This window comes from Dipodomys ordii, unplaced genomic scaffold, assembly GCF_000151885.1.
Source record: "Dipodomys ordii isolate 6190 unplaced genomic scaffold, Dord_2.0 Scaffold84, whole genome shotgun sequence".
Classification (NCBI taxonomy): domain Eukaryota; kingdom Metazoa; phylum Chordata; class Mammalia; order Rodentia; family Heteromyidae; genus Dipodomys; species Dipodomys ordii.
Window position 1 is genome coordinate 5,223,741 of NW_012267300.1, and position 12,784 is coordinate 5,236,524.

General features: G+C 44.8%; 1 protein-coding gene across 1 annotated transcript; it reads right to left on the reverse strand.

Annotated features, from left to right (window-relative positions):
• Positions 1 to 1,995: 1,995 nt before the first annotated feature.
• LOC105992463 (dehydrogenase/reductase SDR family member 4-like) lies at positions 1,996 to 12,514 on the reverse strand. The gene is made up of 7 exons (XM_013025324.1): positions 12,350 to 12,514; positions 10,809 to 10,986; positions 5,974 to 6,075; positions 3,112 to 3,182; positions 2,967 to 3,018; positions 2,559 to 2,693; positions 1,996 to 2,055 (listed from the first exon to the last, which is right to left on the reverse strand). The coding sequence occupies exons 1-7, from the start codon at positions 12,478 to 12,480 to the stop codon at positions 1,996 to 1,998; spliced, it is 729 nt and encodes a 242-aa protein (XP_012880778.1). The 5' UTR covers positions 12,481 to 12,514.
• Positions 12,515 to 12,784: the final 270 nt, after the last annotated feature.

The following is a 12,784-nucleotide window of genomic DNA, read 5'->3' on the forward strand; positions in this document are numbered from 1 at the left end:
AGCCAGAAGTAGAGCTAGAGCTCAAATGATAGAGTACTATGTTTGTTTGTTTTGTTTTGTTTTTTGCTGTTTATGGGGCCTGAACTCTGGGCCTGGGCACTGTCCCTCAGCTCTTCAGCTCAAGGCTAGCGTTCTACCACTTGAGCCACGGTGCCACTTCCAGCTTTTTCTGCTTATGTGGTGCTGAGGAATTGAACTCAGGGCCTCATGCATGCAAGGCAAGCGCTCTACCACTGAGCCACCTTTCCAGCCAGAGTACTACGTTTGAGTACTAAAGCTCAGGGACAGTGCTCAGGCACTGAGTCTGAGCCCCAGGACCAGCAACAAAAAGTGTTATCATGATTCCAAGCAGTTATAATTTAGTGTAAGCATAAATATTGTGTCCTGTTAAAATATAGTCTATTTGAATATGGAGACCTTCTTTTTAGAGAGCTCAGAACACCAGAATCCAAAGTCTTATTAATAAAATGGTGAGCAATTGTTTCATACTTCAAAAGAAGAATTGTTTCACACATAAACATACTATTCAAGTGTCAGGAGTCTGTATGACAGTAAATGGTGTGATTAAGTGATCCCATTTGTGCAAGTTCAATTTACTATTTCAGAAATCTATTTTTGTTCCTTAAGGTCATGCTCATTTGGTAAGAACTTGTTAATTTTCAGTTTGTATTAATGATTATATAGTTAGGGAACCCTTGAACTAGCATCGAATCTTCTAGAGATAGGTAGAATAGGAAACTCAAGTCTAGAAGGCTTGGATTAGTGATTCTCCAACTTAGTTTCATGTTGCAGTCATTTGGGAGGCTTAACAAAAAGAAGAAAGAGATGTGTAGGTACCACTGTGGACTAATTAAAGAAGAGTCTCTAGGAGAAGGGTCTGAGCAAGTGCAGTTTGAAAAGCTCCCCAGATAATTCTAATGTGCATCCAGTTGAGATATATGGGGCTAGACCATTCACTGGAAGCTCTAAAATGACAATACCCTGACTTATTAATGAATCATGAACTAGACCTGCAGCTCATGCCTGACATTAAAATGGTTTCGTAAGGACTTGAGAGAGTCTGGGATGTTAGGACTAGTAAAGAGGGAGGAATTGTTGACATTTGTACTTGAGGGGTCAAAATGGAGAAGCTAAAGGCAAGAATGCTCAGAAGACAAAAGGGAGCTGGGTGCCAGAGTCTCCAGCCTGTAATCTTAGCTACTCAAGAGGCTGAGATCTGAGGATTGGTTTGAAGCCAGCCCAGGCAGAAAAATTTATGAGACTCGTATCTCCAATTAATTAGCAAAAAGCCAGAAGTAGAGCTGTGGCCCAAGTGGTAGAAAGTATCAGCCCTAAATTAAAAAGCTAAGGGACAGTGCCCAGGCTCCTTAGCTTAAGCTCTGGTACTGGTGGATGCATGCGTGCGTGTGTATGCGTGCTCGTGTGTGTGTGTGTGTGTGTGTGTGTGTGTGTGCGCGTGTGCGTGACATACACACACACACACACACACACACACACACACGAAAAGTTGGAGAAGGGCATGGAATTTAGAGGAAAGAAAGTCTAGCAAAGATGTCTGAATAATTTAGCCAGCCCATTAGGGATGAGAACAATTTCCTTAGGCAAAGGAGTTCAGGGCTTAGCAAAGCTCTTTACTCCTTTTATTTCGATAGTAGGGTCATCAATCTGAGTTGTAGAAACATGACTGTATATTCAAGGGGGAACTAAAAAAACCTGGTTTTGGTTCTCGGTCTCCAAATCTGTGGAGAAGTGGAGGTAGACAGCAAAGTAGAGGTCAGGGCCGCACCCACAGCTCTACTCAGCTGAAACCCCCACATCTCTGCTTTTTACAATGGAAGCAGCATAGCTGGAAAGACTACTGTAGTGATAGTGTTTATGAACTTGTGAAGTCTAAGAGGCATGCCCATGTTATCTGTGGCACTAGGCAGTCAACTATGGGATGTTATGGAGGAGGCATTTCCATCATTACCCTTCCTCATCTTCCCCTGTGATAGCTTACCTGCTAATACGCATGCTTTCTTTTACGCTGTCCTCTTTTGCTTTGTCCATCCAGAACTGCAGGAAGGAGGAATACATTTTTTTACTTGAAAGAAGAGGAAATTGAGGGATGGTAAAGGGAGGAAACTGTCCATTCCCATGTTAACTGAGAGGAAGTATGGAGAGACACCCCCTTTTACTTCTTGTTGCTTCTTGGCTCCCAAAACTCCTCATTGTCCTTCCCTATTTCATTCTTTTTAGGTCCTAATGAGGCATTTTGCTGGCTCTCCCCAATTCTCATCTAGTTCAGTGTGAGTAGAGACTGAACTCCTGACTACCCTAGTTCAGTGTGAGTAGAGACTGAACTCCTGACTACCCTCCTACACCTCAGGAAATGTATGTGTGGGAGTCTCTGTGCAGAGAGTGGCTGGAATGGAAAGGAACTGGGAAATGCCTAGGGAAGTGAGGATGGAAATGAGTGTGAGCTCAGCACTCTGACACTGGGTTTTCCCCATCTCAAAAGATAGATGCTTTTTAGGGGCTCTAGGGGCTCCAGGGGGTACAGGGCTCTGTTTCCTCACCACACTGCTGAAATTAGTCTTGATGAGTCCAGGTGCCAGGCAGTTCACTCTAATGTTCTTTGGTGCCAGCTCAAGGGCCAGGTTCTTGCTAAGACCCAGCAAGGCTGTTTTACTCACATTGTAAGGGCCCAGGCCCTGAGGAAAGAAAAGAATGGGTTAGTATCTTAGTTTCCAAGCCATCAAAGGAACAATCCATAGGGTGCCTCCTATTAGGAATGGCACATTTAGGAAGCTGTCTTGTTCCCTTCACTACGTTAGGGTTTGGGAGGCAAGGCATCTTTTTTTTTTTTCTTAATTATTAAGGGATTTGGTGGTATGATCCTAAAAGGGGATACATGCTTTATTGGGTAATCAGAGGGGTAGAGAATGGAGGATGGGATAGAAAGTAGGAGATGAAGGGGTTCTTACAGGAAATGGTGCGAAGGCTGCTATGGAAGCCACAAACACCACTGACCCACCTCTGGAAGAAAAAGAGAGCTGATCATTTTCCTGGTGGAGACCACTGTACTCAGCCCACTCAGAGCCCCATCTCACCGAGACTTCCTTTCCATACCCTCGTTTTTCCATCTCCGGCACTACTGCCTTTGTCATCAGAGCTGCAGCCTTCACATTAATGTCCAGAATCTGAAGCCAAGAAGGAGAAACAGCATAAGAAGGGTGTTGGAGGGACATAGTGATAAGGAATTGCCATGGGCTCCTGGGATTGGTTTATCAGATCTGATGCAGAGTCTTCAGGAATCATTTACCTGGACCTGACAAAGGAAGGTCCCAGGGCTCAGGGAAAGGTAGCTCATGCAAGTGGATAATGTTAGGTTCAGATGAGAAAGAACACAGTCTAATTCATTTCTCCTAACCAGCTAGGAATGAACCTAAACTCTTAGGGTTGCTCTGGATTTGAGTTTTTTCCCCTGCTCCCCTGTGTTTTTATTTCTTTCAACTATGAAAAACCTGGAATTGGGTCACCTCTTGGAGCTGCCCTAGAGTGGGCCATACTTCTCAGGGAAGATGTGGCCTGACTTGGTCCCTAGGGTGGCATTTCCCTGGCTTCCAAGCAAGGGAGTAGAATGCTTTTGGCCCTCCAGGACTCTAGACACTTATGGAAAGTAGGATCATGAGGTACTTTTTAGGGAAGTTGGGCATGAGCCTCAACTGAAAAACTCTATATCCCAAATATTAAACATGTTTGGCTGGGTGCTGGTAGTTCACACTTGTAATACTAGGTACTTAGGATGCTGAGATCTGAGAATGGCAGTTTGAAGCCAACCTGGACAGGAAAGTCACAAAAGTTGTAAGTGGAGCTGTGGCTCAAGTGGTAGAGTGCTAGCCTTGAGCAAAAGAAGCTCAGGGACAGTGTAGAGGCCCTGAGTTTAAGCCCAAGGACTGACACATTAAAAAAACACACACACAAAAATCAAACATGTTTGACCTGTTTTCATTATTCTAAATGCTGCTAGAATATTCCCCTCTGATGCTCCCAATTTCAATCTTACAAAAAAGTTCAGCTAGAAGTAGAGCTAGGTATAGTGGCACAGTTCTATAATCCCGCATGTAGGAGGCTAAGGCAGTGCAAACTGGAATTTGAGGCCAGTCTGGGCTTCATAACAAGATCCTATCTCCAAAACAAGAAAACAATAATTACAAAACCAAAAAAACCAAAAGCATTGAATTTAGGTTTGATACACTATGATATTAAAGGGGTATAAAATAAAAAGTTATTTGTTTAAAAACTGATTTTAATTTGGTTTCTATTTAGAATGTTCACAAAAGATGCTTTTTGAGACAACATCAGAATCAGGATTTGGTTTGACAAAGGACATTTGGCATTGTAAAATACTGATAAGCAAATTATAATATTTTAGTCTTCTTTTTCTTTTCTTTTCTTTTTTTTTTGTTGGTCAGGGGACCTGAACTCTGGGCCTGGGCGCTGTCTCTCAGCTCTTAAGCTGAAGGCTAGTGCTTTACCACTTGAGCCATAGTGCCACTTCCGGCTTTTTCTGCTTATGTGGTGCTGAGGAATTGAACCCAGGGCCTCATGCATGCAAGGCAAGCACTCTACCATGAGCCATCTTCTCAGCCCCTGTTTTTGTATTCTTAAAGTTAGTTTATTTATTTTATTTTATTTTTTTGTGTCAGAACTTGGGCTTGAACTTAGGATCTGGGTGCTAGGATTACAAGCATGAGATACCAGCTCCTGGTGCAGTATCCTTAAACTTTAGTGCTAAGAAATCATTGATATCAGAATAAAAAGGAAAACCAAGGGAGATCATATGAAATTCACCATTTTCAAATCTTGTGGGAATAGTAGCCATAGTAAACAAAGACAAATATTTTAATTAAACCTTTGTAATTAAAGGATGTAAGCGGGTGAAATATATTATGAATATGATATAATCACATGTTCGCATAAAAACCGATATTCTAGCATTTGAATTTAGAACACCAGGGATTGCGGGTGTGGCTTAAGTGGTACAGCATCTGCTTAGTGAGCATCTGCTTAGTGAGGCCCTGAGTTCAAACCCCAGCAACACAAGAATGAATTAGACATCTGGGTGTAGATTTTTTTTAGTTCTAATAATAGTTAGAGGACAGATCTAAGCTGGGCACAGTGGCTTAAGCTTGTAATCCTAGCTACTTGTGGGACAGTGATGGGGGATGGAGGCTCAATGATAGTCTAGGCATGAAGTTTGCAAGACTCCATTTCAACCAATAGCTGAATGTTGTGGTTCTACCTAGTTATCCCAGCTATGGGGGAAGCAAAACGGTTGGGAGCAATACCATGTGCCCATCATCTCCAGTGACACAGAAAGCACAAAAAGGTTTGCAGTCCAGGTGTGCTGGGGCATAAAGCAAGACAAAAATACTTCAAAAGGAATGGAAGTGTGGTAGAGCAAGTAAGAGGCCCTGAGTCCAATCCTCAGTACTGGGAGAAAGAGAGGTGACAGGGAGAGGCTATTATGTTATAAAGTAGCAACTTTGGTAATTTTACCAGAATTGATATTTCATTTAACCAGCAGCTATTCATGTTTCCAAACTAATGCAAAAGCATTCTTTCTTGGCAGCTGCAAAGAGGATGGGTGGGTGTGCGAGTTTAAGTGGATTAGTTGTTGGCCTATTAGCTGCCATGTCTTGGCTGGAAATAAATCATGAAGAAGAGTAAACACAGGGGAGAGCTGGGGAAGAGAAGCAGAAGATGGCTGGCACAAAGCAAATGGAAGAAGACAAAACTGGGCAAGAAGAGAATGGAAGAGAAGAGCAGGACAGAAGAGGCCACACCCACCTGCCCTTTACCAGGTGCACACTGGATGTGTGATGTGTTACATTTACATTGGCATTTGACAAAGCTTGCTAAAAGCACACTACATTTGTGCTGGATGTTTCCTAAGGACTACATTCTGCTGTTTTAACTCGCTCTTACCTTGTCCCACACCTCCTCAGTGGTGTCTAATAGGTTCCCAAAGAAGGGGTTGACAGCAGCATTGGAGATGAGGATGTCGATACCTCCATGAAGGTTCACCGCCTGGAGGGGAGGAAGGTCTGGGTCAGGGCTTCCAGTAAGGGAAGGAGATACAATGTTCATAACGAATTTCTTCTTAGGAACAGCTATTAAACATCTCTTGAATAACTACCCTAAGTTCTACTGCTAACCATTTGAGGTTGTCTTATTTCTTCTGCCTTCTTTCTAGCCTACTTTTTCATCTAATGATGTTTTTGACTCTTTCCTCTACATTTCCTCTTTAGGGAACATTTTCAGTCTCATTCCTTCAACACTCACCTCAAAATCTATTTCTAGACCAATAGAACCCTCTTTTCTTTTCACACTGAGTCTCAACTCCATTTCCCCTTGTTCTGGCTGTCCATTATCTTTGAGTAAGTTACCACTCTCAGAATCAGCTTGTCCACACTTATTTGAATAAGGAAACAGGTTTAACTAGACTCAGGTAAAGTTATCATTGAGAAGGATCCTGATCACGTAAACCAGTGTCCTCCTGGTAGAGGTGATAAAACTGGAGCATTCACCTTTCAAGGTCACATGATACAGAAATGATACTTTAGGGCTTACTAAGAACAGGAGGCCTGCCCATTTGGTGTTTGAGAGAGGTAAAAGGATTTGCTCAGCCAACAAAGCCAGTTAGTGGTGGCAGAACTAGTCAGTCTCCCACTTTGCAGCACAGAGCTCGTTCACAGGTGCCTTCAGAAAGTGACTTGGGATCACTACACCACTGATGTTAAAGATACTACCCTAAGTTTAAAGCAGTTCTATACTCAGCTTTGATGTCATTCTTTCACTCTCTTTCTTCTTTTTGATCCAGAGCCATGGAAGATGTAAAGCAGAAACTGAGGTTTAATGAACAAAGGAGGTGTCTCCTTCTTAAGTTGTAAGTAAGTGGTGAAGGCTTGTGTTAGAATAACGGATGGCTAAGGAAAACCTGCCAACAAGAATTTTCAATACATGCTATCCTGAAACCAGTCTTTGCATTTGCCTAGATCTGGCGATTTTGATAGCTTGGACAAGTAGCATGAAATAGGCTTTTGATCAACTTTGTGCCTCAGATTTGGCACACAAAGGGTGTTATTAACAAAACACTCCATCTGTTAGCTTTGCCTTTTAACTAATTATTCTTGCTGACTTGTTTCTACATTGCTGTCAATATGTAAATTTAACAAAATTTAAAGTCACACAATCTTTTAAAACCAATGCTTTTCTTATGCTCTCTAATTTTTGGTGTTGTGGTACTAAATCTCACTCATCTACCCCACCTTGAGTCTAAGTAAGCCTGGTGGATGGTTTAGTTACTAGGAAAGCTAAATTGAAAATAAGTGATGTGTTTGATGCTCTGTAAATAAGTAGTCGTGTGTGTGTGTGTGTATGTGTGTGTGTGTGTACAGAAAGATGTCAGGTCATACTGGAGTCGCTAGAGAGCTTCTGCCTTCTCCTGTGTGCCCTGTCTCTGTATCCTTGCAGGCCTGTCAGCACAGAGGGGAAAAGGCTGAATGTTTTTGTGCATGTGTGTTTGTGTGTGAGTGTGTGTGTGCATGTTGGTCCTGGGGTTTGAAATCATGGGCACTGTCCCTCAGCTTTTCTGCTCAAGGCTAATGTGCTACCACTTGGGGTCACAGCCCCACTTCCAGCTGTGTGTGTGTGTGTGTGTGTGTGTGTGTGTGTGAGTCCTGGGCCTTGAATTCAGTGCCTGGGCTCTGTCCCTGAGCTTTTTTGAGCAAGATTAGTGCTGTACCACTTTTGGTCACAGCTCCACTTCCAGTTTTCTAGTGGTTAACTAGATTTAAGAGTCTCATAGATTTTCTTGCCCAAGCTGGCTTTGAACCATGATCCTCAAATCTTAGCCTCCTTTGTAACTAGGATTCTAGCCACTGGTGCCTGGCTAGCTTTTCTTTTTAATTAAAAAAATTGCTATTGGGCTGGGAAGGTGGCTCAGTGGTAGAGTGCTTGCCTTGCATGCATGAGGCCCTGGGTTCAATTCCTCAGCACTACATATGCAGAAAAATCTGCAACTGGCGCTGTGGCTCAAGTGGTAGAGCACTAGCCTTGAGCTGAAGAGCTGAGGGACAGCGCCCAGGCCCAGAGTTCAGGCTCCACAACCGGCAAAAAAAAAAAAAAAAATTGCTATTATAAAGGGGATATGCAGAGGGCTTACCCTTTCATTCTTTTTGTACAATGTCATCTCTTCCTTCACTATCTCCCAGTTTTCCTCTCCGGTGCCTGCCTACAAGTTGTATAGTTCATTTTCTAGTGAGTACCACTGCTGCATTTGTTCTCCCTTTGTCCCTCTACTTCTGTGCTCTCCCTTCCAGATTTTTTTGGTGATTCATTAGACATGAAGAGTCTTATGGACTTTCCTTCAAACCATGATCCTCAGATTTTAGCCTCCTGAGTAGCTAGGATTACAGTTATGAGCCTCCCACACCTGGCTAACGGCTGAGTTTTGATTGAACAGAACAAAAAACATATAAGATGAATGAGAAAGGTACCTATGATCTCTCTGGTTCCTTCTAAATCTTGTTCTAGATTGTGTGATCACTACACTGAAGTGGTTTTTCTTTTGACAGGTATTTTCTTTTTAAAGAAAAAGATATAATCAAGTGGAGAAATTGCTAATGTGTTTTCTGCCACCGAATACCCATCCTCTTGGTGGCAGATTTTCTAAGTGCAGGGCAACAGCTGGCAACAGTCAGACATATCTCAAACTGCTGGTAATTGCCTATTACTCTGCACTCTGACAACAGTCATACAAACTTCCAAAGTTGTTTTGACTTATCTCTCCTATTTCTCAGTTTTTTGACATGTGGTTGAGGAAAAACATGTTGGTTGGTTCCACTAAATGTTTCTTGGACAATCCATTCTGGTCCCATCACCACTATTTTCAACACAGATGACAGCAACAGCTTTCTAAAAAATGCCCTTGGTTCAGGGTCTTCTGTAGTTATCCTTCCTACCATTGGTTAGTTATTGATTACTTATCATTTTCATCTTGCTCAAAACCTCACATGGCTTCTTATTCCTACAGAGACCTTTAAATGCCTCTGCGAGGTTGTGGATGTTCCTCTGTCCACCTTCCTTATGCAGCCCATTTTCCACAGTCCTTCTTGAGTATATGATATATGCTGTGGACTAGATTTTTCCTCTTTCTGCCAGTCCCTCCTTGGCTGTCTGCTCATTTTGTAAGGTCATCTGGAACCCCATCCTTACTCTATCTCTCTACTCCCACTCCTCAGGGTCTTAGCCCAAATGCTATTTGAGTAGGGCTGAAGGACCTACTAGATAGACCTGTCATAGGCCAGAGGACTTTTTTTTTGTTGGTTGGGGGGCTTGAACTCTGGGCCTGGGCGCTGTCCTTCAGCTCTTTGGCTCAAGGCTAGGGCTCTACCAGTTGAGCCACAGCAACATTTCTGGTTTTCTGGTGGTTTATTGGAGATAGGAGTCTCATGGACTTTTCTGCCTGAGCTGGCTTTAAATTAAGATCCTCAGATTTCAGTCTCCTGAGTGGCTAGGATTATAGGCATGAGTGCCTGGCCCACGCAGGATTTTGATATTAAATTCTGAGAAGGCCTGGGTTTGCCCCCGACACTGGAAAATAAAAGGAGAAAAGAGGTTACAATATTTATTTCAAGTGGTTAGTCACTGACTGGCTCAGGATCCCAAAATATCTACCTCCACCCTGAAAGTCAAGGTCCCAATCTCTGGCTCTGTCCATCAGCCTATGCCATAATGCAAGATGACCTTTTTAGGTCTACATCTGTCTGATTGCAATCACATAGGAGCATTTGCCAAATGGTTCCTTAGGAAGGGAATTAACTTATCCATCCGTCCACAGTACCTCTATCTACCATTGTTTGAGGACCTCCTCTTGTAAGATTACCTGGATTATTTCTGCCAACCTTCCAAGCTGTTAGCACAATCCCCTACTTTGCCTTTGTGGGAAGGTTCGCCCTGTGACTCTGTTGGATGATTTGTATTGTCTTTGCAGCTGGAAGGTGGTGTCAAGTACCAACTCAAAGTCTGGCTTAGATGCCAACTTTGAGATTAAAGTCCATACCAGCACCTAAGGCCTGTCTCTATGCTAATGGAGAAGTGCCTGGTAGGCACTGCAGGTAGCCCAAAAGCAGGGAATCTGGATTGAATCACAGCTCTTTCCCTATTGGCTGTGAGACCTTAGGAAGTAGGTTTAACTATATGAATCAGTCTCTGAAAATAGGAAGAATAATCCTTGCCTTTTTTGGATTAGTGTCAGCTTTAGAGAAAACCCGTATATGGCTCAGAACCAGTCAATAGCATGCAGGGGATGGTTAATAGGGTGGGCTGCCTTTGATAAGTTCCCAGGGACTCTATAAGCCAAAGTACAGGGGATTGTTTATTTGATCATGAGTGGGAACACTACTCTGTGATTTTATGTGCCTTTCATATCTGCTCAATTACACAAAATGGCCTAGTCCCAGTCCAAGCCTAGTCCCCCCTTCCCCTGGCTAAGAGATGATACAAGGTTGAAGCGTTAAAGTAGTTTTAAATTTTCTGATTGGAACCAGATGGTTCTCAGACTGGGATATGCACATAATAGAAAGGCACACAATAAAAATGAGCTAGTGTTCTAGTGGGGTATTTAGATGTACTGTTAAATTTTAGTTAATAGTTTTGCTTTGCATGGCACCAAAGCTGTCTAGGAAATCAGAGATGGAGGAGCAGACTGGCTCCCTTCTGCCACCTCCTGGCTGGATGCCCTTATCCCTGCTGCTCACCGTGGCTACCAGGCGCTCCCGGTCCTTGGCCTTCCCCACGTGGCACACGGTGCCTGTCACACTCAGCCCCTCCCCCTTCAGCGTGGCCACTGCACGGTCCACATTCTGCTGCTTTCGGCTGCTGATAACCACGTGGGCTCCATCCTGGGCCAGACGCCGGGCGATGGCAAAGCCAATCCTGCCAGGCAGAGAGAGACAAAGACTTGTCAAAGCCTGTACAAGGAAAAAGGCTTCCAGCATGGGCCCTGGATTGGACTGCCTGAATTTGGATTCAGCTTGTCGTCGTCTGTATAATCCCCATGTATCTATATTAGATATAAAACAGGCATAATGGCATAGCCATTGCCAGGTAGACATAAGATCTTGTTCTTTAATGTTGGTTCCCTGGACCTGACACCACGCATCAGCTATTTGAGGGTCTCACTTGAAAGAATCCCTGTCCCCAAATATCTCCCTTAACTAGAGGATATCATTCTCAACTATGAAATGGGACTACCCTTAGCTGCATTTTGGGGATGAATGAGAAAGGATGGTTAAAAATTGAAATATTCTCATAGGAATAAGGACTACACATTTTCCAACTGCTAGCCACCAGGACTTTTTGCATGTTTGTCAGGTGTCTTATTCCTGAGCTACACCCCAGCCCAGGCATGAGCATCTCAAATGACTTGTATTTAGTATTTATTCATCTTTATTCTATCTATCTACCTATCTACCTACCTACCTATTTTTGTGCCAATATTGGGGCTTGAATTCAAGGCCCAGGCACTGCCCCTTAGCTTTCTCACTCAAGGCTGGTGCTCTACTACTTGAGTCACAGTTCCTCTAACAGGTTTTTGGTGGTTAATTGGAGATAGGCTCACCTGACTTTCTTACTGGGGCTAGCATTGAACTGTGATCCTCAGATCCTAGCCTCCTGAGTAGCTAAGATTGCAGGTGTGAGTCACTAGCTCTGGGCTCTGTATTTTACATTCACGAGGAACTACCATCCAGCAAAGTCCTTTGGAAGAGAGAAACAGGATAGCCATAGAGGTGGTTGGGTGATGAGAGAGATCCACGCCAGGCAGGGTGGGCCGAAATGTATTGACTGGAACAAAAATCTGGATCTATGGGTGTCCCATCTAGATAAAGAGGTTGGGTGGGTAACACTGGGAGGCTTTTCGGGTGCCCAAATGGGGTCGCTGCAGCATTTTCATAAGGGGTGGAGACTGCAGGATAGGACTTTGACATGTGGCCCTTTGGAATTCAGGTTATCTGGTCTTCCCAGGCTCTAGGTGGAGCTGTTGACTGGGGCAGCCCGGAGCACAGAGTTTGGGTCTTTGAAGGCATTGAGCATGCACTGTGCTAAAGGCAGCAGTGACACGCACGAGGTCTGGCGGTGGAGGGGCCAGGTCAGGGGTTCGGGTGGGTCTCGTGGCCTCTTCTTCTCCACGGATCACGTTCGAGGACTGAGAATCGGGGCCCCCCGGAGACAAAGGATAAGAGGGCAGTCCCTGTTTCTTGGGATCGAGGGCCTCAGCGACTCCGGTCCCGGCACTCACCCGTCGGTAGAGGCCGTCACGAGGGCCACCTTATTCTGGAGCGGGTTCTGGCGGGTCACCTTGGAACTGGCCATCCTCGCGGACTTCCACGCCCGCACACAGCCACCAAGCAGCAGTCCCGCCTTCTGCATGGCTCAGGCCTGCGATGGGGGGGGAGGGGGGTTCCACTTTGCCCGGGCGGGTGATTGCTCAGAAGGACAAGGGGCAGGACGAGGCGGGTCCCGCCTCCGGGACTTGGCTTTGGGCCCAGGGGCGGTAGGGGGGTGGGGGTGGGGGAGCGGCTCAGCACCGGGCAGCCGGCTGCAGCTGCGGGCGCCCCCTGCCGGCGCACTGCTGCCGCGCCCCGCAGGGCTCTCCCCTCTGCCGGTCTTGGCGACCTGCCCTGGGTCCAGGTTTCTTGTAGGGCCACTCTAGTTCCTCCCACCCAGGAGCAAC

Coding starts and splice junctions, on each gene's coding strand:
- LOC105992463 (XM_013025324.1), bottom strand. CDS start 12,480: ATGCAGAAGGCGGGACTGCTGCTTGGTGGCTGTGTGCGGGCGTGGAAG. Junction 2,694..2,966: donor CAGCCTTCGCACCATTTCCT/GTAAGAACCCCT, acceptor TTCTTTCCTCAG/GGCCTGGGCCCTTACAATGT. Junction 2,056..2,558: donor AGACTAATTTCAGCAGTGTG/GTGAGGAAACAG, acceptor TCCTTCCTGCAG/TTCTGGATGGACAAAGCAAA.